This window comes from Lepidothrix coronata, unplaced genomic scaffold, assembly GCF_001604755.1.
Source record: "Lepidothrix coronata isolate B3197 unplaced genomic scaffold, Lepidothrix_coronata-1.0 Scaffold54, whole genome shotgun sequence".
Lineage (NCBI taxonomy): Eukaryota > Metazoa > Chordata > Aves > Passeriformes > Pipridae > Lepidothrix > Lepidothrix coronata.
The window spans coordinates 475,874-502,318 of NW_016690234.1; the positions used below are offsets into that span (position 1 = coordinate 475,874).

General features: G+C 44.1%; 1 protein-coding gene across 1 annotated transcript in view; it reads right to left on the reverse strand.

Annotated features, from left to right (window-relative positions):
* Window positions 1–22,922, reverse strand: part of ZCCHC14 (zinc finger CCHC-type containing 14) — a 52,990-nt gene extending 30,068 nt beyond the window's left edge. Inside the window, exons 1-2 of the mRNA XM_017816172.1 lie at window positions 22,372–22,922; window positions 8,216–8,339 (exon numbers count right to left, since the gene is read on the reverse strand). Of these exons, the coding sequence (XP_017671661.1) occupies window positions 8,216–8,339; window positions 22,372–22,521 (274 nt within the window). The 5' untranslated portion in view covers window positions 22,522–22,922. The remainder of the gene's footprint in view (window positions 1–8,215; window positions 8,340–22,371) is intronic.
* Between the last annotated feature and the right edge of the window lie 3,523 nt (window positions 22,923–26,445).

Consider the following 26,445-nt stretch of genomic DNA (forward strand, 5'->3'; position numbering starts at 1 on the left):
AGGGTAACAAACCTCCTCCTGTGACTTACTGCCCTACTAGGAACCAGAATTATTGATTATTCCCAATATCACCCCTTTCTCTGATGTCACCTCCAGTCCTACAATGTCTGGGATCTTTTCCCTGCTGCAGTCTGATTCTTTCCAAAATTACAGCCTTCCATGTCTGCACAGAAAAACCCCACTGTGCAAATTCTAATGCTGACATCGAAAGTCAAGTAAAAATCCCAAGATTTACTATAAATATTCATGAATTTTCAGGTCTGGGCCCAAAAGTCTGTGAGGAATGACACCATTTTTAACTTGTATATGCAGCTGCCTGTAAGAACTCCAGGCACCTATTGATAAAATTATTGTACTTTAAGCCTATTACCCTCAGCTTTTGGAGGCGAGCATTCATCTCAGTGTAAAGGTATATGGAAATGAAAAATGTGCTTCGGAAAATGAGGGATTTAGTAATAAAATGAGGGAAAGAACATTTACCAGCTAACAACTAACCCGCTATAAAAGCTTCTCAAGCACAACATACACCAGAAAATTGCCATTTAGTCACTGGCACACTGGTGACAGTCTGGAAAATGGGCAAGGACATGCTGGTTTTCTAGGAATACATGTGAATCACTCCTATTTTCTTCTTTAAAGTGGCAATTTTTGTCCAATTTACTTTAAGGGATATGTGGGCCTAGCTAGGAGAAGCAAGCCATTTATTTCAAATTCTTTTTAAAATTCTTGCATCCCTGTTTAACATGGCAGCAAAACGGGCTCTTTCAGAACAGACGTTCCCAGATGTTCCAGGGTGTTAAGTTTTAAAGATGCAAGGAACAGCTGAGCATTTCTGAGCCTTTCCCACATCCCTTGTTTAATGTGCAGGCAGCAGACACAGGAATGTCCAGCCCTACTGAGCCATTTGCCACCAGATTGCAGCAGGAACTTGCCAGGAGACAAGAATCAGCAGTTAATATCACCTTTTTTTTTTTTTGGAGTCCTGTATGACATGTTTTCTAGCCCTCAGCAAGTTTAAATTTCAAATTTTCTCTTGGAGCCCCTGCCTTTAATGAAAGATTTTCAGTAAAAATGCAGGTTTAAGGATTAGTTCCACCATGAGGTACATAAGGTAAAGTTCTCACAACTCATTTCATCCTGTCTCAGAAGATGGGCTGCATTAAGTCATTACCTACAGATCTGAGAAAAACTGTTTTTCACCATTTAATGCAAGTTTAATTAAAAGCTTAAGTTGTTATATTGTTTCCATTACAAGTAGGAGGTCATGCTGTTGATTCCAGAGCTGTTGAGGTAATGGTCACTACTTTCATCTCCATTAAAAACTGGTGTGCCACAACAGGCATTGCCAGGACTTCACAGACATGGACTGGCAAACAGGAATGCACGTGCTATGTTGTTTCCTATGCTTTTGAAGAGCCATGGAAAAAGGCAAATGGTATGAGTTTATAACCTCACATTAGACATTGATGACTACATTCTCATTATCCAAGATCAGGAATGTGCCTGTGGACTGCATTGCAGTGAGGTAAAACTCCTTGGCATGGCTGAATTTACCAGCATCCTATTCATAGAATTTGTATTTTTCAGAGTAGCTTGATTCTAATTAATTATAAACAGGACTATCATCCAAGTCCCACTGAAGCCAAATCAAACAGGCTTCAGAGGACTCAAAATCAAGTGTTCACTGTCAAACCTTACATTAGCAGAAACCTGGTCATTTCCTAATGTGTAATATGGAAAATATATTGCCCAGTACACAAATCTTTATATAACATAAGAATAAATAAAAGCAAGATGAATGATGGGGCTCTGAGCATCCTGCTCTAGTGGAAGGTGTCCCTGCCCATGGCAGGGGGATGGAAGGAGATGAGTTTTAAGATCACCTCCAACCCAAACCAATCAATGATTCTATGAACTAAGGAGCAAAATGAAGCCTGATTTCCCATGGATCTATGCTGCATGTAAACTGTTCTCACCTCTCCTCTTCTATTCAGACACCACTGTAAATAAAAACGCTAAATAGCTCTGTCAAATTTGCATGAATTTAATCAACAGGCTCAGCAGTTAATAAGATAGGGACTGACAGCTGCCCAGAGTGATTCCATCATCTTATTGAGGAAAAACAAGCAGGAAGTCCAAAGAGGACTAAAGATAAAGAATCATTCAGCAGCTTCAAGACAAGGCCCTCGGGTAAATGCTTGATATCCATCATTTTAGGTGAATACTTGATCAAGGACACAATTAAAACTGCTCATAGGAAATTAAAGAGTCTTCTGTCGTATAAGCTTGAAAAAGAGCCACTCAAACATGCACAGTATGACTTTCCACTGAAGCCAACTCACTGCAGCTCTTGGCCAGGGGGTGACCTTCGGGTCTTCCCAAGGACCACAAAGGTCTGGCCTCTGCAAGGAATGGAGGCCATGGATTACAAACCCCAGCAAGGAGCATCTTTCACCTTTGCACAAAAGGTTTATGACAGTTATTGCATGAGCAGACAGTCAGAACTTCTCATCCAGTTGGAGGAGTGAGTCTCCCTGCTGCTCCCTTCTCCTCTCCCTTGGTATCTTGTCACAGCAATCCCAGGTCTTTCCTGACAAGGCTATTATGTGGAAAAGGAGGTAACGAGGATGACAAAGAAATACTGACTTCAACCTCTAGAGAGTATAAAAGTTGACTTATTAATAGTTAACAACATAAATTTGCCAGAGTCCAAGCGCAGCCCCAGGAGTTTGGAACTCCACTCCCACTCTACAGGAGCCCAAAGATGAGCTATTCACCCTGGCTTTGGGGACATACAGTGGGCTTCCATGCAACTGCTCTGTCAGCAAAAACTTGAGGTAAAATGCAATGTTTCTGAATTTTTTATATTCTGAACTCAAGTACTGTCTTTATTGCAAAATTAAACCTCCAACCCTAATTGAACTCCCAGCTCCAGAAGATCACAACATGATTTATGCAACAAACAAGCTTCAAGAAATTCCTTAATATCCAATAATCTTCTAGCAGGGGGGGAAAATATGCAACATCAAAACATGTTTTTTTTTGAAGCACACTAATCCTTGGATTTGACTTCTAGAATTAACTCTAAATACTTGATACTCCTAAAACAGCTCGTGCATGGGAGACAGCAGGTCAGGAACGCAATGCCTTGTGTGTGAGCTCAGCCTACGTTGCTCAAGTTTAGAAGCCGAGTTCCCCGTTGGAGATAAAATCAACAAGGACATACACAAACAGCTGAAAAATTATATACAGTTGGTAGAGGGAGATTTTTCCTGAAGGATTATCATAGCCTAAATATTTCTTTAAGCCCTACCCTAACGGTAGTTGACCCAATATCATTGGAGATGATGTAGTTACTTAAAAATAGAATAATCCAGCTATACAACTGATGCAGAATAAGGCACTATAAAGTCTGGATGCTGAACCAAAAGGATTTCAGAGCTTTTTTTCCTCCCCCTGTATTTTCTCCCCGCCTTCAGCAGCCTGAACAACTGGTGTCAAACATTTCAGGAGAAAAAGACTGTTGCTTGCCACTAACTAGGAGAGCTCCTGCAGTTTACTTTCTTATGGAAAAAGAATGAGTCAAGGAAGTGGGAGACAAAAAAAGGTGCAAGACCATACAAACACATTTTGCCAAGGAAAACAGAGTAGCAAAAATAGTGGTGAGAAGTTCTAGAAGGTTTACATCATACATTTCTGCTAACTATTGTAATGAAATAATTAAGATACCAAAGTTTGCTGCCCATAACAACCAGTTCAACTCACCCCCAGCTCACCCTACCTGAGGCCAACGGGAATACTGCAAACAAGGATCTATTTTACATCCTAATATTGATTCAAAATTAAATCAATATATTATTGAGATGCATTTAAAGTTTCATGTCCACAGACTGCAGCTCTTTCTGTGCCTGGGACACGTCGAGGCTTTGCAGGACCCTGTGCGTGGACTCAGAATGTTCCTTCAATTAAGCAATTAGTTTTACTGGGCTCAGCAGGAGAACTAATGGAGAGGAGATCGTAGAACAAAGCCTCCTGCACCCATTTTCCACTTAAAAGCTTTACTCCTCACTCTCCAGCAGCAGTTTGTGTCTATCCTTAGATTCATGTGTTGCAAGAATTGTGATTCAGCTTCACTCTCTAAGGATCATATTTCAACAGTTGCCTCATTTGAAATCAGGCTGGCACTGAGACAATTTGAGGTTTTTGTGTGGCAACAGCGGAAAGGCAAGATAAATATACAGGAAACACAAGAATAGCAGAACTTCTGTCACTTTGCAAAAAAAGAGTCTTGTTCAGTCGAGGAAATCACGGTCCAGGCTGCTCTGGGGAGGAACACGGGGTAAATGCCACCTGCAAACCTCAGAGCAACCACGGGCAACTTCTAACCTCCAACACAGAACCTCCACTGCAGAAAACTGAGCCCAGGGGCTGTAACAAATCAGAATTTTCCTCAGCATTATGAGAAATTACAGGATGAAGCTGCGCAGTCTCTGCACTGGGATGTTTGCAACTTACACTGCCTTTATTATAAAGATTCTTTTGTTCTGCACTTCAACATCTGGTCTAATGTACTTCATTCCGCTGTGCTTTTGGAAAATATGCTGTGGTCACTGAGCATGTTTAATACATTGCTAAAATATGTCACATGCAGAGAGCAGGACTTGCCTCCAGTGCTATCCCACCTAATGGCCAAATCCTTGGAACCTTGCAGGAAGAGTAATTAGTAACATCTCTGGAGCACGGAAAACTCCTATTGCTTTTTTTAACAAATACAAAATAAGCTGATTTTTTCATTCAGCTGTGATAACCATAACTACTCTCTTTTGGGAATTACCGCAAAAGGTCAGAACAACTCTACATCCATAGGCTTGTTCAAAATTAGCTCTGGGAAGCCCCATAGGTCAGATACCTCCTTCTGGACTTCGGAATAATAATGGAATTTCCCGAATTTCCCTTAGCTACCAGCAGAGGATTGCCTGCAAAACAAAAGTTGTAAAGTAGTAAATCAGGGGTCTTTAACCACCTTGCTACTGGGAAAGGTTCAGGATACATAAAACGTCCAAACTACATTTGAATTTGTTTTGTTCAATCAGTGTTAAAACTGTAATTAAAACGTTCTATAAACAGTGGGAAAAGAGATAGAAAGTAACACATCCTTCCTGGAATTTTCATTATATGTAACACAAGAATCTCTCTGTATTTATCTCTGTTCTCCTTGACCAGTGAGATCTGTCAATACCTTAAAACCTGTGAACAACCCTGCCTGCAGCTTTCAGCACAACAATAGTCAGTTCCTGAGAACAGGGAAAGTCTCCACTTCCCGAAGTTACCTCCAGTTAAAATAACTTCCACATCTGTGAAAACAGGTCTGAACAATCCTAAATCTCTAATCAAACCAGGAGTGAAAAGCACAATTTACTCTGCATGTTACAGCCAATGGATTTCACAAGAGCTCCCCATCCTTCGGTGGAAACTCATCTGTATTTTTTTCTCAACTTGCACAGGCCAAATTTTCAAACTTCACTTTACAAAAGAAAAGCCCAGCTAAAGCACAGACACCCAAAATGCTTATGTCAATTTGTACAGGAGCTTTCTAATGCCACAACTTGCACTTTGCAGAGATGTCCATCTGATTTATCCTGTTCTAGCAGCGATACGTGCACAGGGAGAAGGGGCTTTAGCCAAGACTGAAGAATCACTATAGAAAAATTGATTAATTTTGTTAAGTATGTGCAAATCAGGATTGCTCCCAGCTTGTCACCACTCCCAACAAGTTGGGCATTGCAGCATGGATCCAGCACCTGGTTTAGTGGAAGGTGTCCCTGCCCATGGCAGGGGGGTACAATGAGATGAGCTTTAAGGCCCCTTCCAACCCAAACCATTCCATGATTCTACTTGTCAGTGTCTGACAGTGCTCCCACAGTTATCTGGGTTTCTGAGGTAAAAGAAAAGATTTGTGCATTTCTCAGGCTGACACCCATGTTATAAATTCATTTCCTGAGGCAGCACTATTCTGTGCAGACAGGCTGGTGAAATTATTCCCAAATATTTGACAAGTCTCTGCATGAAGGACGTACAAACGTTCCCAGCTACCACTTACTGCAAACACAAGACTGCCACCACTGCCTGTTAGAGTATCCAGCAGAATACTCTACTCTCTGTTTCTTTCCCATGTAGAAATTTAGATATTTTATGCTAGAAGTGGTGGATTAAGGAAAACACAGTCACTGAGAGCTTTCAGGTCCAAGTCTACTACAAACCCATTCACTGTTCAACTATAGGAAGTTAAATTACTGACATTTCTCCAAATCAGGATTAAAACCATTCACTGGATTAATACAAATTGTCTCTAATCCAACTAAGCACAACAAATACTGCACTTTTCATGAGATTTCTCATTTTTCTTCTGTTTCAGCTACAGCCTTTTTAACTGAGACACTTCCAGCTCCAGGACTTTGCCAGGAGAGGAATGATGACCTTGGGCAGCTCACTACTTCTGAGGAGAAATCCTGGCCTGTCCAGCTGTCTGAAAACAGACTCACTAAAAAAATATCACTACAAGAATCAAGCATCCTGTCCATCCCATGCTTTCATGACAATTTTATGTGCTCTAGGTTATAAAGTTAGCAAGTCCTGCTAAATTAAGAGCTGTGTTTGCTACGAGAACAAGGAATCTGTAAGTGAACAACAGTGGCTCCAGGCTGGCAAATAATCCTCAGTTGTACTCCAGACTGAAAAGACACAACTCCCAGACACATCATCAAATATCAGGGAGAATTCAGCACAGTCTTTGCTGCTGGTGAACCAGAAAGCAGAGAATCAGTGAGTATTTGTTCCACACCCACTTCTCCCAGCTACCACTGAGGCAGCCTGTAAATTAAACTGAGAACGAAGCAGGTATTCTATAAGAGAAAAACAGATCAGAGGAGAACCTAATTAATTTTCACAGCATACCATGACTAATCTTAGCATATATGGTACTGGAATAGCAATCACTGAGTACAAATGAAAACAGTGTTGAACCCTGGCCTATTTTTAATCAGATGAAAGCCACAAACCCCGCCATGCTTCTGCTTAGTGCTGCGTTTTCTTCTACCCTGATGGTTTTTACAGCTGGAGAAATGGCTACTTAGAGCATTACTCTGCTGTAAAAAATTACTACTCCTTACACTGCTGGGATTACAGTTACAGAAAAGGAGGTCTGGTGGGGGCAAGTTCACATTTTCTTGGGACATTTAACCCTCTATAATCTGTGTAAGATCCTGTGAGTGAAAACGTACTTTGAAATTGTCACCGTTTATATTAAACTATATCTGCCAGGTTATGCAGGAAGCCCATGGTAGAGAAGAAAACAGAGCTCAGAAGGCAAATTCCAAATTAAAAAAATTCAGATGGTGCATGACAATATCTTTAATGACATCTGAAGGCAACACACAAGGGTAATATTTCCCCTGCATTAGTTGTGCCCTACCGAGCGATTTTTTAAATACCACAGAGCTCACAAAAGCTGTTCTGCACAAAGAGCAGCTCCCAGTTCAAAGACCTCCCTCACTTAACAGTCCTTTCTTATGCATTAAACAAAATACTGTTAGTCACATTTTAACCTGGCCATTTTCATATTTGCAATCAGAGCCTGGAGTGTGGAAATGGAATCATTAACTCTGATCTGATAAGCCCAGTTTTTAGCCAGGTCAGATGCAATACAGCATTACAAAAATCAGATTTATTTTGTAGCTGAGAAAGGTGCAAGTTCTTTCTCCTATCTTCTACTCCTCTTCCCTCTCTTTCTCACTTACATCCTTAGGAACCAAGAGAAAGGTGTAATTCTAACTGTTTAAATGCCTTCTCCCCAGTAAAGCAACATTCACCATGTGCTTAATCCAAGAAATAACCTGCTAATATAAGGATGAGAGATGTAATGTCCAAGATACTCACTCTTGGAGGATATTTGACAAGAGTTAAGCTGGTCTTTCAACTCATAAGGAATTTTCTTGCTTATTTCCCAATGGAAAAATAAGGATATTTCTCTCTGATCATTTCTCACTGACCCACTCCCACTTATTACAAACCCTTCTGTGACTTCCTTTGGTCGACCCAACCCAGAAGTAAAGCAGCAGAATCCCAGTCTCCAATCCCAATTAAAATAAAGCTGATCACCACCAAGAGATCCGAGCTGGTTCCCCCACTGGAAGCACACACACGGATAAGGACACACCTTTGGAGTGTTTCCCCGAAGGCCTCTTGGGCAATGACTCCTCCATGGAATGTGTTGATGTGTGGAGTACATTTTCCAAGCTGTTACTGACACTGTTGATGGGGGTCTCGGACCTTGGAGTGACCTGGAAAGAAAAAAAAATACAAAACTCCATTAAAATAAACTGAGGGAATACACAAACATCACACCTTCCTCTGGAGTGAGAGAACCACTTGGAAGGCAGTTGGGAGAAGCTTCCTTCTTTTAAAACCAAGGGTGTTACTACTGATATTCCCCAAGTAACAGTTCAGGGAAGTTGTTTTAGTCAGCAGCTATTCACAAGTCAAGATTATCTTGGCTAATCTATAAAGCTACTTACAGTATAATTCTTTTTTAAACAATAGTCACACAGCAGTCAATTGGAGAGATATTGCAAGACCTTTCACCTCTCGACATTACAGTTTTTAACTTTTCAACAAGAAAACTAAGGGAAAAGGGCTCTTGGAAAATCTCAGTTTTATGCTATGTCACTGTGCTGGTTTGGGCTGGGATAGAGTTAATTTTCTTCACAGTAGCTGGTGTGGGGCTGGTTTGGATTTGTGCTGGAAACTGGTGATAATTCAGGGATGTTTCAGTTACTGCTGAGTGGGGTTTACACTGAGTCGAGGCCTTTTTGAGTCCTCAGCCCACCCTATCAGTGAGGAGGGTGGGGGGCACAAGGATTTGGGATGGGACACAGCCAGACAGCTGCCCACAGCTGATCCAAGGGCTATTCCAGACCATGTGGGATCATGCTCAGTGTATAAAGCTGGGAGAAGAAGGAGGAAGTTGAGGTCATTCAGTGATGCCGTTTGTCTTCCCACGTCACCGCGATGGAGCCCTGCTGTCCTGGGGATGGATCCCCGCCTGCCCATGGGAAGTGGGGCATCAATTCCTTGGTCTGCTTTGCTTGCATGTGTGGCTTTTGCTTTACCCATAAACTGTCTTTATTTTAACCCACGAGTTTTCTCACTTTTCCTTTTCCTTCTCCCTCCCCATCCCAACCAGGGGGAGCGAGGGCTCGGCTGCTGGCTGGGGTCACACCACAACAATCACCTCCACACAGCTGCAGGCTCAAGGCATTTCCAAATATTCCCACACAGATCACAATGAAAAATCCCAGTTTAGGAAAACACACTTTTATTGTCTTTGCCATTAAAAAGCCTGTTATCATGATCACATTTCAATGAAAAATTGTACACTACAAATGCCCAAGCAGAAAGTTGCAGCATCGAAACCGATTTCATGGCCTAATATGCACCTTCTAAACTGTATTTTGAGTGAGAAAACTTATTTTCACCACGCTTAAATCTACAGAAACAAACAAAAGTCATTAGAAAGGGCAGAATTGGACACTGCTTATTTCAGCTGCCTGCCACAGAGCATTCCCAGTTATAGAGCAACACAAAAACATCCATTACTTGTAACATAACATTCACCTGTCTCTAAGTAAGGTCATTCCTCTTGTTTTCTAGGTAATGAGAAGCAGAAGTGGATGAACACTTACATTTGCAGTATTGAACACAAGGGTTTAAGTACCTTGAAGAGGAAAGGGTGCTTTAAAAGAGGGAGTTCAGACTAACAGAAGCACTCCTAGTAACTCATCATAGTAACTACATTACTTGAAATTCAATTGTCATACTCTGAATCAACCCGAAATCCCAGAATGGAGAGCTGTAATTAGAATTTGACGTGGATTTCAGCCTTGCACAAATCACAGGAGAAAATGTGCACCTCAAAATAACAGAATCAGTTATCCTTCAGTCATGGCAACTAAATACCAGCAACCTCAGGTCCCTGTGAGGGAAGAGGCTCCCTCAGACCCTGTGCACTTGACACAGTGCCATGAGTTAGGACAATTTATGCTGAAAACAATACTTTGCACACCCTACCATTACATGTTGCCATCAGTCAGCACACACAATGTAAGTCAGAAATAGCACATCCCCACTCCATACAATTACCTATTGTAAGCTCCATTTTAAGACTGACATTTATAGATTTATATGCAGTTTTAGGCAGTAGCACCAGGGAAAGACTCTGTATACCTGACATCTATAAAAAGCTTCTATGTGTAAAGAAATCACACCAGAAAGGCAGAGGGACGTCGGAAAATAGAGGGTTACAGGTACCTGCTTTTCTTTTCAGCACTTATGACCAAAAAATAAAGCTTATTTTATAGATAAATACATAAATATAATTATAGAGTGTTTCTTCAGCACAGCTTACCACCACTAACAAAACTTAACATCAAGCTTTCACTTGATGTTAAGACCAGCCATTACACTTCAAGCTCAGGGGGAGGGTGGGGAAGAGTTTAAATTTCCTTGCCAAAGTCAGTTTTTACCAAAGCTTATCTCACACAGTCTCCCTCCTGGAGCTCATTAAACTCTCACTCCAGCCCAGTGCTGCTGAGAGGAAGTTCCAGAGGGCTGAGCACCATCCTCCTGGCAAAGGGAGAGCACAGAGGAGAGAGCTGGGAAATGAGATTCATGCAGGACTATGTTATCCTGAACAACCAGGCTTCAAACATTCAGAACAATCAGAAATATAAACACTTACAGCATTTGAAACTGAGTAAGAACAGCCACAGAGCTCCAGAAAATCTCTGAACGAGCAGTTTGTTACAATTTATTGCCTCTTATCTCGTATTCCCTCCTCTCCACTCTCCTTACAACAAGCATCGCGTGCAGTTTATAATTTGCATTTTGTTTACACATAACCTCCATTTTTTTCCCCCATAAAGATTTAATTTTTACATACTTGGTAAAGATTAATTTAGCCCATATGTCTTGTCTGACTGAGCTCATACTATCTGATTCCGTCGCACATCAAAGCAGTTCCAAATTGGCCTAGAAAAATCACAAAGCTCTGATTAGTTCCAAATGGAGCACTTTGTTAGGGAGCTGAATGGTGTTATAACCACTGAATCCGACTGCTTCAAGCTTCCATTCCAAATTTTAAATAATTTTTTCCACTGACTTAAACATACCAATACTGCAAAGGTTTGGATTTGTTTAGGGAAAGTAAAATAATGAGAAACGGTTTGCAAGTCAAAGTTTTAGTTCCAAAATAGTAACAGTATTTTTTTTATTCCTCTTTCTTTTTTCTTTTTTTTTTTTTTTTAAATTTGAGGCCAAGCCAAACAGAGGAACAATAACCCGTCAGCTTGGAACTGCAGGAGATATTGTCCTGGGAGGGTTGGGAGAAACACTGGGAAAAGCTTCACAGGAGATGCCCAGGAAGGACCTGTTCAAACTCAGTGTCAGGTAAATTCTGGGAGGAATATTCCCTATATACGTACGAACACTCCTATATTCCCTAATCTGGGCTCAGCACAAACAACTACAAGAAGTCACTGGATTCTGAATAAAGAACTAGGCATTCCAGGGAGATGAAGATTTGAAGTATTAAGCAAATTGCTCTAGACCTTTTAAGATCAGGAGCATCTCAGGGAAAGCCAAGATGCCATTAAGGAATAAACATGTGCTGCTCAAGAACTGTTAAAGGCTCGTTTGGTGAAGCAGTAACAGTCCACAGTAAAGGGGGATAAGTTGGCATCAAGGAACCAGGAATGTTCAGGCCATACATCACAACAAACCACAGGAGTGACATTTTATAAATGCTGAAAAAAAATCATGAATCATTCAAGGTTTAAGAGGAAACAGCCTCAGACATTTAAAGAGCAGACTTTGGATTTTACAACTGAAATTGAGAACATCAGCAGAAACAGTCCAAGGAAACCAACCAAACACAGCAGCAAGTCCAGAGTTAAATATTCTACACTGCCTAATCTTACCCTCAGCACAGCATTTTCCAGAGGGCCAGGGAGAAGGACGCACCTATCCACAGTTTCATCGCATTATTCATAAATTACTTTAATATCAGAGTGGCCTGCAAGCTTTTCAATCACTCTGAAAGCTGCAACACTCAACTGGGTGCAGAAGAGATTCTTAAAACTATTTTTACTGCATTCCAGTTGTTACAGCTTTGCTTGGAGCAGCCTGGGATAGTGGAAGGTGTCCCTGCCCATGGCAGGGGCTGGAACAAAATGAGCTTTAAGGTCTTTTCCAACCTGGATGATTCTGTGATTCTTTAATCTGCTCCCACCACAGCAAAGCATCTGGCTCACAGATGGACTTCTGATTTTCCAGATCCAAACCCTGCCCATCTCTTGCATTTCAAGTTAAAGTAGTGGCCATAACTGAGAATAACAAAGAAAATGGATCACTACCCAACGACTGAGGCTCAGCCTGAATCATCCTGTGCCTCATTCTCCACAGTAATGATGGATCAGAACTGGTATCAGCTACTATCAGTGGATACTTCCCACCATGAATTAGACAGAAGGATCAAAAATACTGCCCTCACACCCTCCACCCCCAGGAGTCACCAGGAAAAGAAACAATTGCCTCAACACGGGGGTTGAAGACAAATGTGTCAAGGGAACAGAAGTCATTGCTAGAATTTTGCCATTATCATATTTTTCCCATTTTCACCAGCCACCCAACAACATCCTGATTTCCAACACAGCAGTGATTTCCTTCCCAGCATCAGAGAGGTCCTACAGGCTCAGACCTCCTTGAGACAGCAAAAGCAGCTCTAGAAAACTCTCCAAACCCCTTGATTCATCAAAGAGCACACAGGGAAAAAAAGCCAATTACTTCCACAGGTGGTGCTTCTCTGTCAGGCCTGAAGTGGCTCTGCAACTATGCAAGACAATGGAAGACACCATGGAAAAGGGTAAATCTGGGAAGCTGGATTCAGTAACTCTTAGCTTTGCTCCCAAGGGACAATGCCTAACATTTAATACTGCAAAAGCTTTCATAAGAATAACAGGACTGATAGGAATCAAACTTAATGTGGTAAGAGTTTGACCAAAACAGCAATTATCTGTTCCTTTAAAAATAACTAAACAGAGCACAGAAAATACATGGTTTAATAGCAAAGTATTTGCTGACTTAGTTTGAAGTGGAGCCAATACTAAAAAATCAACATAGCCACTACCCAAAGCACCATGTATACATGGAACAATGATACAGGATCCCAGAGAACAGAATATGGATTTCTATGCCTGACTAGGTATGAAATTTAGGCAGGAAAAGTGAACAAAATGTAAGAGCAATGAGTCAGTTCAGTGAGATCCTGGGGCTGCAGCTCCAAGTCACACAAACATATTCTCCCATTCAGGGAAACTTTTCCACGTGACATTCAGTTTTCAACAGTGGCCAATGATATTCTAGGAGAGTCTCACAGATAAATGCTGCTGTCCATACTGGCTTTGGAATTCTCCATTAAAAAAAAAGGTTTTCATAGCCATAAATTGACCTTCAGGCTTGAGGCTGGAGCAGGTAACACATGCAAGTGTTACCTCAGAAACTGAGCACTGAATCTGGGGGGGGGACACACACACACAACTTCTCTCCTGCCAGATTCATATTAGTGAGCATTAACAGCAGCTTATTTTGAGGTTAACACCAAGGTCCTTAACACTGTGCAATCCTGATGGCAAAAATGCTCCAGCAGAAGCCTGACGGGAAGGACACAGCCCATCCATGCTCAGACTGATAAGCTGCTGTTTCCCAGCACAGGGACAGAACTCAGGTTTTATATAATTTGGAAAAATTGCATTGCTAACACTCAGCTGTCAGTCTGTTGATGCATGACAAGGCTAAATCTGAGCCAGAGACAGAGCAATCAGTGCAAGGACCCAGAACTCAAAACCCATTGAGATAACACTAGGAGGATCAAGAATGAGCAAACATCTTCCTCTTGGTAGTAACAAGACATTAGTCTGCCCAGCTGCTTGAGAAATCATAGCCTCAGGCACCAGTTCTGCATTTATGACATATACAAACACCTGACTATTCTCCCACTACAAGAAGAAAATTACAACCTACTCCTGTGGAAGATTCAGGCTCTTCCACAAGGACGTTTAGGAAGGGCTCACAAACACACCCAACTTTCCATACATCCAGTAAAGTCCTCAACACTTAAATTTACACACATTTAGTTGCTTTCTTGGACTGGGGCATGGATACAACTGAAAGTGTTTGATTTGTGCTAGAAATTCAAGTGGTTCCAACAACCAGGGTCTACCAAATAGATGTAAACACCAGGTGCATCCATGTTCGAACAGCTACCAAATACATCTGTTCTCAGGAAGTTGGTAAGAAGGGATCCATCTTGGAACACAAAGGGTGAAGAGGGTTCCCATTTCCAAGGGAAAATGGGAAAATGGGTAATAGATCAAATGGTTTTGTCCTGTGAGACTCTGGAATGAAATGAGCCATGCGGTACTTAAACGCTGCGGGACAATCACACACCTGCTCCAAGGCTCCTTAGAAATTCTGGAGAACAGATGGACCAAAATTAGTCTGGCTTGTATTTTATAAGCTAATTTCCACTAAAAATCCTTTGCTTAAAGAATTGTGAACATTGTTAATGCAAGGAACATAAATCTACCATAGAGTTACTGGACTCATCAAATCTGAGTTTTACAAACCAATCATTAAAAACACCTCAAAATCAAAACAGAGACCTGCTAATAACCCGACCTTGGAACAAACACTGCTGCTCTCTATCCCAGCACTGATGTACAAGTGCGTCCCTGTTCCTTCACCTGATGCCACCAAAAGCTAAAAGCACAGGCACCACAAGGGAAGATTCCCTTACGCTTCCCAAGAGGATTCCAAGTGTAGCATAGTCCTATCTGCTATACAAGTCTTTAGCCCTTAATGACATCTGCCTTTAAAATGTTAATATTATGTTGACTTAAGAGCTACCATATTCATTTTGCCAGCACTGGGGTGGAAAGTTGCCCCCATGGGGCTGGAATATAGATTTGGGAGGTAAATGGAGAGTCAAAGAAGCAATTTGAAAACCTGCTGAAGTCTAAGCCAAGCAATGATCCCAGGAGCCTTCCCCTGGTTAAAGGGTTCATTGCCACCCTGGGCTCTTCTGCAACAATTCATAAAGAAATTACCTGATGAGTCACAAATCCACCGAATTGTATTTTTTCCCTCCTTCCCCTCCCCGACATCCACTTCAGTAATGGCCTGAGTGTAATAAAACTACTTTGAATCATAAAATCACAGAGTCATTAAGGTTGGAAGGGACCTCTAAGGTCATCAAGTCCCACCAGCACCAGTTTGGTTGGACTTGATGACCTTAGAGGTCCTTTAGTGATGGTTCATCACTAAACCATGGCCCCAAGTGCCACATCCACACATTTTTTCTTCCAGGGATGGTGATTCCACCACTTCCCTGAGCAGCCCCTTCCAATGCCAGAGCACCCTTTCAATGCAGAAATCTTTTCTAATATCCAAGCTGAACCTCCCCTGGCACAGCTGGAGGCCGTTTCCTCTGGTCCTGTCCCTTGTTCCCTGGGAGCAGAGCCTGACACCCACCTGGCTCCCTCCTCCTGTCAGGGAGTTGCAGAGAGAGAGAAGGTCCCCCCTGAGCCTCCTTTTCTCCAGGCTGAGCCCCCCCAGCTCCCTCAGCCACTCCTGGTGCTCCAGACCCTTCCCCAGCTCTGTTCACTTCTCTGGACATGCTCCAGAACCTCAATGTCCTTTTTTCTTCCACTTATGGTGAAAAAAAGAAGACACTGGTAAAGGATTCATAATACACCTGAAAAGTGTTCACTTCCACTGTTTATCACCATGACTTGGCAGGTCTTTAATTAAAATTAAGATCTTATTCTTAAGTAACTGATCTGCTTATTTCTGGATCACTTCATCTATTCACAAAAGCCCTGAAACCTTATACTGGCCTGAACACCTGTTAAAAGGTGTATCCCTCCCAATGCTGATTGTTGGATAATCATAGCAATGGGAGTGATGGAAAAATTCTGCTTTGAGCAAGGAATTTGGATGTTTGCTCATTACAAAACCCATGCAAAGAAATACAGATCTGGACCATACAACATCTCTTTGCTTGATTTAATACCCATTTCAAATCTCAATAGACAACAACTTCAACTTGCTCCAATCCTTTTGCCAAAGAGTCAAGTCAAATTCTAGTTTAAGTGTGACAATGGTTCTCATTTCAAAAGACAAATTAGATCCAGCACTTCTGTAATAAGATTCTGTGGATTCAGAGAAATCTTATCTATATTCTTGGGACTCTATTTGCTTTTTTTGAAGGATAAAAAGCACTCCAGAGCAAGCAGTAAAATGGACATGAGAGTGTTTGAATATATAAGGTACAGAAGAATCCCAGCTCTGCCCTGCCAGAAAGGGGCAGTGCTGGATCCACCATCCAGCCTGAAGTTGAGGGATCTCAGTTTTAGCCACACAAACATTTTAAAAAAACACCAAACCAAATGGTTAAACACTCCCAAACAAGGCTGCTGTTCAGCACCTTTGAAGTCAGACACTGGAATGCCTGTGAGGTGTGGTGAACTCCTGCTGGCTCTGCTTCTCCAGCACAAGGGTCATGCACGGATTCAATTAAAACAGTTCAGAGTCTGGGACAGTTCAAAACATCCAGCACCTTAAAACAGGCACTTTTATTCCACAAGAGATGAGGCCTTCAGTGTTGCTCCAGTGACAACTAGCAGTTACGAGGCAATTAGTAGAAAAAAGAGTAAATTTAAAAAGCAAAGTAGAATGTGCTCTTAAAACAAAAACTTCATTCAGCCAAGAAGGGAAAACAGTTCATGGAAAAAACATCATCATTATTAGCTCAACACAGATTTTTTTGACTGCTCTGTCCCCGATGTTTGGATGTACAGTGTATTTCCCAAGCAAAGACATTCAGGTTTCTAAACTCAAAGTTCATCACGTAACATGATTAAGCAAAGTGAATTTCGTGGTAATTAATACCGCTACTACTACGAGACCATTGTCTTCCAAATATTCCTTCATATGTTAAAGCTCATTTCTGAAAATATTGTGGGTTTGAGACTGAACTATTTTATCAAAGCCACAAAAAAACATTTTAAACGAGAACTTCAGTAAGAAAAGAGCCAGAACTCCAAGCCTCACATTTCTCAACTTGAATATCAAGAGACCTGTGCAATTCATGTTGCCTCAAGCGCTCAGAATTCTAAAAGGACATGCAAAGGCCACGCAGGGATTGGCACATGTCACCAGCTGGAAGCTACAAGACCTGCCCCTACAGCTCCTGAGGTTGGTTTCATGTGGTTTTGAAAGTGAGATCACTCCAAGATAGCAACTCCTCATATCAGTGAGTAAACACCTCTAATCCCAGCCAGCAACAGCTATGATAATCTGCTAAAGCCAGGAAATACCCTCAATGGGTTAAGAGGCTAAAAATTAAGTTTGTCGTGATTTATTCTATCCCTACAAAGCTCACATAAAAGCCATAAAGGCAGCTGACATAGAACATTTAATATGAGGCTGCTTTCTCTGTGAGGGCTTAAGGACTGAGTTTCAACCCAACAAGTGATAGTTTTTTATAACTCATCACTCCACAGGTGATAAAAAATAAAAATAGAAATCTGAATATTTCTGAATGGGGTTATGTCCATTCAATCCCCTGAGGCAAACAGTGCAGACAGATGAAAGTATTTCAGGACCCCTCAGAAGATCAGCTCTCCACTGCTCCCAATATACAGTCTTTAGTTATCTGGAATTTTAGATGAGCCTATGGAATGAACATGAGTGAAAAATAGTCCCTTATGCTATAAACTGGAAATAGCCATTGGTGCAGTATTTGGAAGCTGACTAGGCAAGAACCCTTTTCCCCACTCACAAGATACCAACCCAAAACAGCCACATAACTACAGAGTCACTGACTCCTGTTCCCTCTCAGCAGCAAACGAGCTGCAGCCAGAGAGACTATTTCTGACCCTGCTCTGCAGCTGAAGACACAACCAGATCACAGAATCATCGTCACAGAATCATGCAAGGGCCTGGGTTGGAAAGGATCTTAAAGCTCACCTTGTTCCAACCCCTGCCATGGGCAGGGACACCTTCCACTAGCCCAGGTGGCTCCAAGCCCCGTCCAACTTGGCCCTGAACATTTCCAGGGATGGGGACTCTACTGCTTCCCTGGGCAGTCCCTTCCAATGCTTAACAACCCTTTCCATGAAGAAATTCCTCCTCATGTCCGACCTGAACCTCCCTGGCGCAGCTTAAGGTCGTTTCCTCTTGTCCTGTCACTTATTCACTGGGAGCAGAGCCTGACCCCCACCTGGCTCCCCTCTCCTTTCAGGGAGTTGTAGAGAGCAAGAAGGTCCCCCCTGAGCCTCCTTTTCTCCAGGCTAAACACCCCCAGGAATCATTAAGGTTGGAAAAGACCTTTAAGACCATCAAGTCCGACCATCAACCAAGAGTGAATAAAACCAGTAAGTTTTCTCAACTCTTGCCAAGAGATGTTTCATCATCACAAATCATCCACAACACAAGTCAGAATGGGAGGTTCAAGGTGTTGGGAGGGAGCTGAGTCATTTCTCCCTTCTCTGTGGGTCACAAATGCAATTCACCTGCACAGCAGGAGATATTTGGCTACCTGTTTTCATGTGCCCTGATGCTTTCAGCTCCCCTCCTTTAGGAGAGCAGCAGTTTGCACTCTAAGTACTATATACACAGCCTGCAGGTCCAGGCTCCAAGTGCCGGCCAGAAAACCATCCCATCTCCTTTGTGGCAGAGGTAGAAAACACATCTGAATGGGCATCTCAGGGTGCACAACCAGCCCAAACACTCAGTTGCATCATTTCCAGTTAAAAACAAGCCCATTACTGTTCACACCAGGAAAAAACCTTTTTAAGACATGATTCTTAAGACACTTATGCCTGGGCTTCATTCGAAGACAACCGGCATTGTTTCAATTTCTAAAAACCGTACAGCCACCTTCGATTTCGTGCCTGCAAGGAAAAAGTTTGAGGAATCCACAACTCTAGTGCTCCAAGTGTTGGCACCATTCAAAACCAGAAGAAAATACAGGACAGGACAAGGGGCAAGAATAAGCTTTCTCCAGAGGGGCGGGGAATGGCTGGAGCTGTGTCAGGGCAGGGTTAGGTCGGATCTCAGGAAAAGGTTCTTCCCCCAGAGGGTGGTTGGGCACTGACCAGGCTCCCCAGGGCAGTGGTCACAGCCCCAAGGCTGACAGAGCTCAAGGAGACTTTGGACAACACTCTGAGGGACACGGTGGGGTTGTTGGGATGTCCTGCACAGGGCCAGTAGTTGGACTCAATAATCCATGTGTGTCCCTCCCAACTCAGGATATTCATGATTCCATCTCCACAGAGACTAAACCAGTGTAGAGAGGGCAGCATTTTCCCTACTTAGGGCAAGGAACTTAATGTTCATTTTATACTATCAGGTAGAAACCATGAATCTTATAATTACTGACCTACTTAAAGCCAGCCAGAGCCACCTTTTCCTGCAAAGTTCAGATTCACATAAGCCAAGAAACATCTTAAAAAGCACAAATTAAAGCAAAAAAAAAAATACATGGGCAGCTGTTTGGAGCTTCCACATAGTCAAAAACTGCAGACAGTAACAGAAAACAGGAATAAGCAGTTGTTTGCATCATGGACCAACTTCAGATGTGTTCACCTACCCCAAAGCAACTTGAAGAATCATGAAATATTTACAGTGATTTTGTATCAACAGTTCAGCCTCTTCACTATTGAACACAATTTATTTTTGAGAGATTTCACTGTAAAATGGCAAAGAGATAGGAGATGGAAAAAAGGATGGCAAGCTCCAATCCTTCGGAAAAAAATTACAGCTAATATCAAGTTGGGTCTTATTTTAACAGGACTGGCTAAGCAGCAGCAGCACATTCCCATTTGTTTCTGCAAAGAGAACAAAGAGCACTGGTCGAGTTTTTTGTTGCATCTCCCCGAATAAACAAATTAAACATAAATCATAAACTGTAACAGTAAAACAGGTAAACACTGTTACTCCCTATTCCCACACTCACAAGGAAAAGCTGAAGGATAACCCTGTTCACAAAGAGCTCCCTATTTGCACTCAATCACATAAGCACGCCATCCCAGCTTCCCAGAGTTCCTCGGGACTTCAAATGGTGACCATTTCTCCATCTCCTTAAGGATGAGCTCAGGGAGGTTTGTGCTGAGGACTGAGGAGCAGCATCCACCTCATTTAAAACACAGCCTCACGCCCCAGCTCAGCGTGGCTCAAGCTGTAGTAAAGCAACAGGAGCCATGAGAAAGTGCTGGCACCAGGGAGGAAATTCTCCTCCAATTCCAAGGAGGAAGAGGAGTGCAGGACTCTTGGCAGGCAGCAGCTCAGGGCACTCACTTTCTCTCCACAACCACGTTGTTTTATGTAGGTGATGTTACAACACAAGTATTGTCACAACATAACTTGGTAACATCACAAGATCTAAGGCCTCCGTGTTGGAATTTATTTGTGCATATTTAAACGGGGCTGAATGGAGAAAGACATTGGTTTTTCCACTTGCTTCATCCAACTCCTGCTTTAAGCCAACTGCTTACTCTAAAAGTAGCAAAATTACCAGTTAACAATGAAAAAAATTAACAGGCTGAAGGAAACCTGCTTCAGCTCAAACAAAATGCACATTCAGAGGCTGTGAAGGCAAAGTCACCTTTGTGTTCCCTCTTACCTACTTTGCCCTTAGCCAACCAGGAGTCCTCAACACCAATTTTTATAAAACTGTATTTTTTAAGGAGACAGTCCTTCAATGAGCTCAGAAGAAAAGAAAAATCCAATGACCATCCTGGATGCCTTATTGCTGGCACAAAAAATGGCAGGATGGATTCTCTGTCCATCTTAGATTGACAGAAATAGTGCCAGAGTTTTTCAGCTCCACGGATGCTGCAGCTCCAAAAGCAGACTCTAAAAAACCATTCCTGCCTGCCTGATTTTGTCTTTTTGGGGGAAAACTTGTATATGATTTGCAGTGTTTCCTTTCAAACCCAGGGTCGGTACAGCTTTTGAATAAGGGAAGCTGCAAGTAGTTAAGTATCTGAAAAGAAGCTCTTTCTGGTTTTAATTACACCCTTCTACATCCTGTGTGAAATATCCTTTCCAGATATACTTTATTCACACAGAGGTTTGAACTGACTGAAGAGGCTTTGCCATACCTTGTTCTTTCCCCTCAATACAAAAGGCTAAGAACAAGCAGAAAACACAGGAAGGGAAGAGTAAGAAAAACACAAAGTTTAACACTTCTCAGGCAAATTTTACAAAGCAGAGGTGCTCATGCAGACAAGAAATTGGAAGGACATTTGTATTCAGGGGAAGACTCTGCAGAGACTTCTGTCTCAGTCTGAAATTCAACATTCAATGTAATGGAATCTCTACTGAGCCCTCAGCAGGAGCTCTGTTTAGGATTACCCCAATACAGGGGTTTTCAGAGCCTTTAGGGATTCACCACCTTTCCCAAGAGAAGGGTAACACTGAGTCCCAGCATCCTCAGGAGCCTGTTAACTGCTCACATGCCCCCACTAAGCTGGTGCTTAGTTTGAACTTTCAAGCGGGTTAAAATCAGGCAGAAAGACAGTTTGACTCCTTAATTTGTAGCAGGCTGAGGGCAATTAAGCAGTCACACATCTAATTACTAACAGCACATCTTAAAATGTTTCTGTGTAGCTTGACTGCTGCAGTTGAATGAAAAACAGCAAGTTAATGACGGTGAACCCTGACACCAGGATCGATACCCGAAGGGTGACAAGAAATGACAACACTTCTTTCAGTTTAGCATCAGAAAATCCAAATGCTTGTCATCACATCCCCTAAACAAAACCCACACGCACCAAGACGCCTTTGCCACTGGACAGCTACTCCCAAAGCTGAACCTCCTCTCCAACTTCTTCCAGGGAAACTTTTAAACAGATGCTTGCTCCTGAACGTAGAGACACGTTTGTTTCCCTTCCTAAATCACTGCTTTTCCATGCAGTTGGCAGGACAGTCCCCTCAGCAGATGCACTGAGGAGAAAACAGGGAAGATTTACATTGGTGCTGTTAATCAGCTCATGATGCCCTTGTCACTTTATGTCAAAAGCCCCTAAAAACTCCGTGTATCCTCTTTCTGCCCTCAGCCGACCATCTCCATCATCAACCAAGCAACCCTGCCAGCTTCTTCAGCTGCCATTTAGCACTAAAATGCTAACGCGAGGTTTAAAACCTTGTGTCCTGCAGCAGTGCCACTCCCGCGTGGAAAAGCAGGATACCCACCTTATGGCAGCCAGGATAGGTTGCCATGGTGTTGAGGGTAGAGGTGCTGGGATTCTTGCTGGTGCTGGCCATGATGTTCTGGATCTGGGTGAGCTCCTGCCTCAGCACCTGCTTCTGGTGGAAGCTGAACGCCGGGTGGTTGGATGCCATGGTGAAGAGCAACAGGAACTCATCCCCCGTGCGGCCCTCGTTGAGCTGCAGCCCGTAGTTGTTGATGACCGAGTCGATGTGTGTAAGGGTGCGGAACAGGACCCCGGCGGCCTCGCGGTGGGCAGAGCCGAGCAGCGCCAGCGACACGAGCAGCTTGCTGCGCACCACCTCGTCCGTCAGGTTGGTGAGGCTGCCCAGGTCCGCGGGGTTGTTGGCCTTGATCTCGGAGTCGCGCAGGGAGTGGTAATCCTTGCGGGCCAGGTCCTCCAGGCAGGCGCCCAGGAAGCGCAGCTCCAGCGGGATGCACAGGTCCAGGAGGCCGCAGAGGAACTCCACGCGCTGCGGGGAGGGCAGCTCGGAGAACCAGCGGTACACGCCGTCCCGCTGCAGCCGCGGGCACCGCTTCTCCACCATCGTGCCCCGCGCCCCGGCGGGGGCTCGCACACCCGGCCTGGGGCAGCCCCGGGCGGGCAGGGCCGGGCCGGGCCCCGCTGAGGGCGGCGCAGGCCCGAGCGCTGAGGCGCGGCCTGGCCGCGGGGTCCCCGCCCGCCGGCGGCCCCGAGGAGGCCGCTGCGCTCCCGTTCCTTCCTCACGGGGCGGCTCCTCCGTCCCTCCGCCGGGCGCCCGGTGCCTCCATCGCACAGGGACCCCGCTGGGGCCGCCCCGCCGCCGCGGGAAATAATCCCTTCACGGGGCGGAGGGGGACGGAGCGGCGCGCACACACCGCCAGCCGCTGCGCGCAGGGCGGAGGGATCCCACGGTGAGGAGGCTCGGCCGCTAGCGGAGCGCGAGGAACAGGGAGCGACGGGCGCCTTCGCTCCCGGCCTGACCCCGCGGCGGGACACGCCCACCGCCACGCTGATTGGCCCGGCCGGAGGCTTGGGGCTGCGGATTGGCTGGCGGCGCCCTTCGCCCCGCCCCCTCCCTTGCGCACGGGAGTGGGGTCTGGGGGCTTGTCAATTCCCCCTTAGCCCCGCCCCTGACGCTGATTGGTCAACAGGGCCCTTAAATAGGAGAGGGGCGGGAGTAGCAACCTTTTGTGTGTGGCCGCCCGCGGGGAGCGGGAGCGGCGCGGCTGGGGAGGCATCCGCCCTCAGTGGGCTCTGGGGGGCGATGACCCCTCTCAGGGCAGGGCTGTGCCTTGCTGACCCCGCAGAGGGGCTGTGGTGAAGAATTTGGGCCTGGGGCTCCTGTCCACCCTCTCAGGGTTGTCCCTGTACCTTGTAGTAGTGCCTCAGGGCACATCCTGACTGATCCCAAGTCGGTTTTGGCCACTTTCCTCCTCTCCTTCACGGCAGGTGCATTTCCAGTCTGTCACTGACTCACAGTGCTGCCCGTGCTCTTTGCTGGCTCCAGTCTGGGGCAGTGTGGTTTCCCCCGACTTTTCAGTCAAAATCACTCATTCCAGCCATGAGGAGACTTATGGAGTAGAAGAGGGAATGACTACGATGCCCTCCTTCCTCAGCCATTGTTTTAGGATGGCAAAGATTCTCAGGGATGGAGCTGCTGCTGGGAGTGTGATGCCAGCTTTTGGCACCAGCATTTCCCTGAGCCTCCACAAACCCAACCCGTGCTCTGCCAATTTGCCCGTTGACTTCAGACTGTCTTTAAATACAGTGTGGAAACAAAAGAGACACTAAAGACCTCTAAAAATGGTAATTTTTTCACCCCTCCCGCATGGCTGACTGCGACATAGCAATGCACATTTTGTAGCAGCTTTATCAGCTTCAGATTTGCCTGTGGATTGCATGGATGGCATCCAGCAGCCAAGAGGCGGGAACACAATTCCTATTTTCCATAGTGTTTTTCTGTTTGGCTGTTGTAGCCCAGTAGCCAGACTGCACATCAGCTGGATAAATGACACGGCTGAAGATCTTTAAGTGGGACAAGCCAGGAATAACATTTTTAAATGCAGCCCCAGGCAGGCAACAAATGAGTCCGGACTTGATTTTTATATGAGTCTAATCTTCTTGGAAGATGGACCGTGTGTTTTATTTTCACAAGTGCAATTTTGCTGCACCGCAGATAAACAAAAGACCCAACATTGATGTTTTCAGAGGCAAAATTGCATTTCGTCTTGAGTTGATCTTTATGGGATGCACAGATGTCCAAATGTGGGCAATGAGTTGTGCGACCACTTGTGTTGGTATCGCAGAAGAGAGAAAGGCTCATTCCTTTGGGTGATGGTTTATTGGAAATCTCATTATACACCTTGCTAAGACGAACTGCTGCACCACAAAAAATTCCAAATGCTGGTAGTTTATCCATTTTTATTTCCCTGTGGAATATCACAGACCGTCGACTGCATTTATTGAAGTCACACTGAAATGCAAGAGTAAGCAGCCGAAGGACGCTTACTGGGGCTGCATAATGTCATATATTGTAAAGAGACACAACCCTGCTTCTGTTGCAGACTCCTGCTGTGAGAGGGTCCTTGAAAATCCCACAGTGTCTCTGTGTCCTTTCCTTGTAGTGATCTGTCATCGAGTGCAAACCATATGTGCTTCCTTTTCCTGCCATGCCCGGTATTGTCCATTGGAGGAAGGGATATGTGGAAAACAGAGGAAGTGCTCTCAGTCCCTTAGGAAAGGTTTGCATTGAATTCTAGCACGAGCCAGGCAGTTGGCGTGAGGATGACGAGTTCTTTGGTGGCCTTTCTGCTTATATTGATGTCTTTATCCATCCTGAAAGCACATCCTTTATCCACTAATCCATCCTGAAAGCACCACGCTGTGCTCAGTCAGGTTTCTGTAGCAAGGTGAATGTTTAAACTTTTCTGCCTGGGAACTAGGTCTAAGCCTGAGCCTAAATAAAAGTTTGAATGACAATTTTGCTGCTGAAGAGCAATTCTGTGGTTTACAGCCAGAAATTCTTTGTCTTCAATGCCAGACAGCAAGACAAACTAATCTGAAGTGTAATATATGAACTGGGAGCCTTTTCTCTGATTAGAAGTGGCTTTGGGTGAAGTCTGAGGAAACCAAAAGGAGCGTGACATATAATTCTGTCACCAAGAATTCCTGGTGAGCCAGCGGGCAGAGCAAGGAACCGCCCTCAGCAAGATAAATCAACTGTGTAAGAGCTCATGTTACCAAGACAGCGGGTGGGGAGTGAAGGTCGTCCTGGGCTGTCTGTTCAGCCGCCTTCCCTGTACAAGCACAGCTCTCGGGCCCCCAAACTGGCTCCTTGTTTCATCCCCAGGTCATCCTATTTCCTGCATGTTCTCCCTGAAAATTCTCTTTGTGCACATTTGAGACAAATAGGGAAGTTTCCTTGCTGGAATAATCAGTAAACAATAAATAAGACTGAAAAGATTTTCCTTTTTTTGTATTTTCACAGCATGCAGAGGTTGTTACTGGGTGTCTCAGTCAGGTGGAGAGGGTCCAGTTCTTCAACACTGAAAGCATCTGCTTCAGTTCTCACCTGCTGTTTTAAGGGTCTGAGTTCTCCTACTTGGATTTCCTCAGTCCTGTTAAACCAAGAAGCCTGGCTGAAGTGCTTCTTTTCCTTCAAACAGCATCTGAGACCCAGTGTAGTCAAATCCACCCAGATAATTTCTTCTTCATGTGAGTGTGACTTGAATGTCAAATAAAAATTAACTGAAATAATTCAGTGTGAGGTGGGTGACTGAGTCCAATGTGAAAGGCGATAGTTCACTTCTGTATCCACCCACTGAGTCAATGGAGATGAGAATCTCTACCGTGGAAAAGAGATGGGATCTTTGGTTGGGAGGCTGCTGGTTAAAAGGCCAATGGTGTTACCCAAATTCATCTCATGCTTAATGCTCCCAACCCACAGGACTCCTCCACTGGGACCTTTTCAGAGCTTTTCCCCATCACATTTAGGAGCTTTTAGGAGGCTGCTCAACACTTACAAAAAGTTCTGCCCATTTAATAACATGTATGACATTTTAAACATCCTAAATGT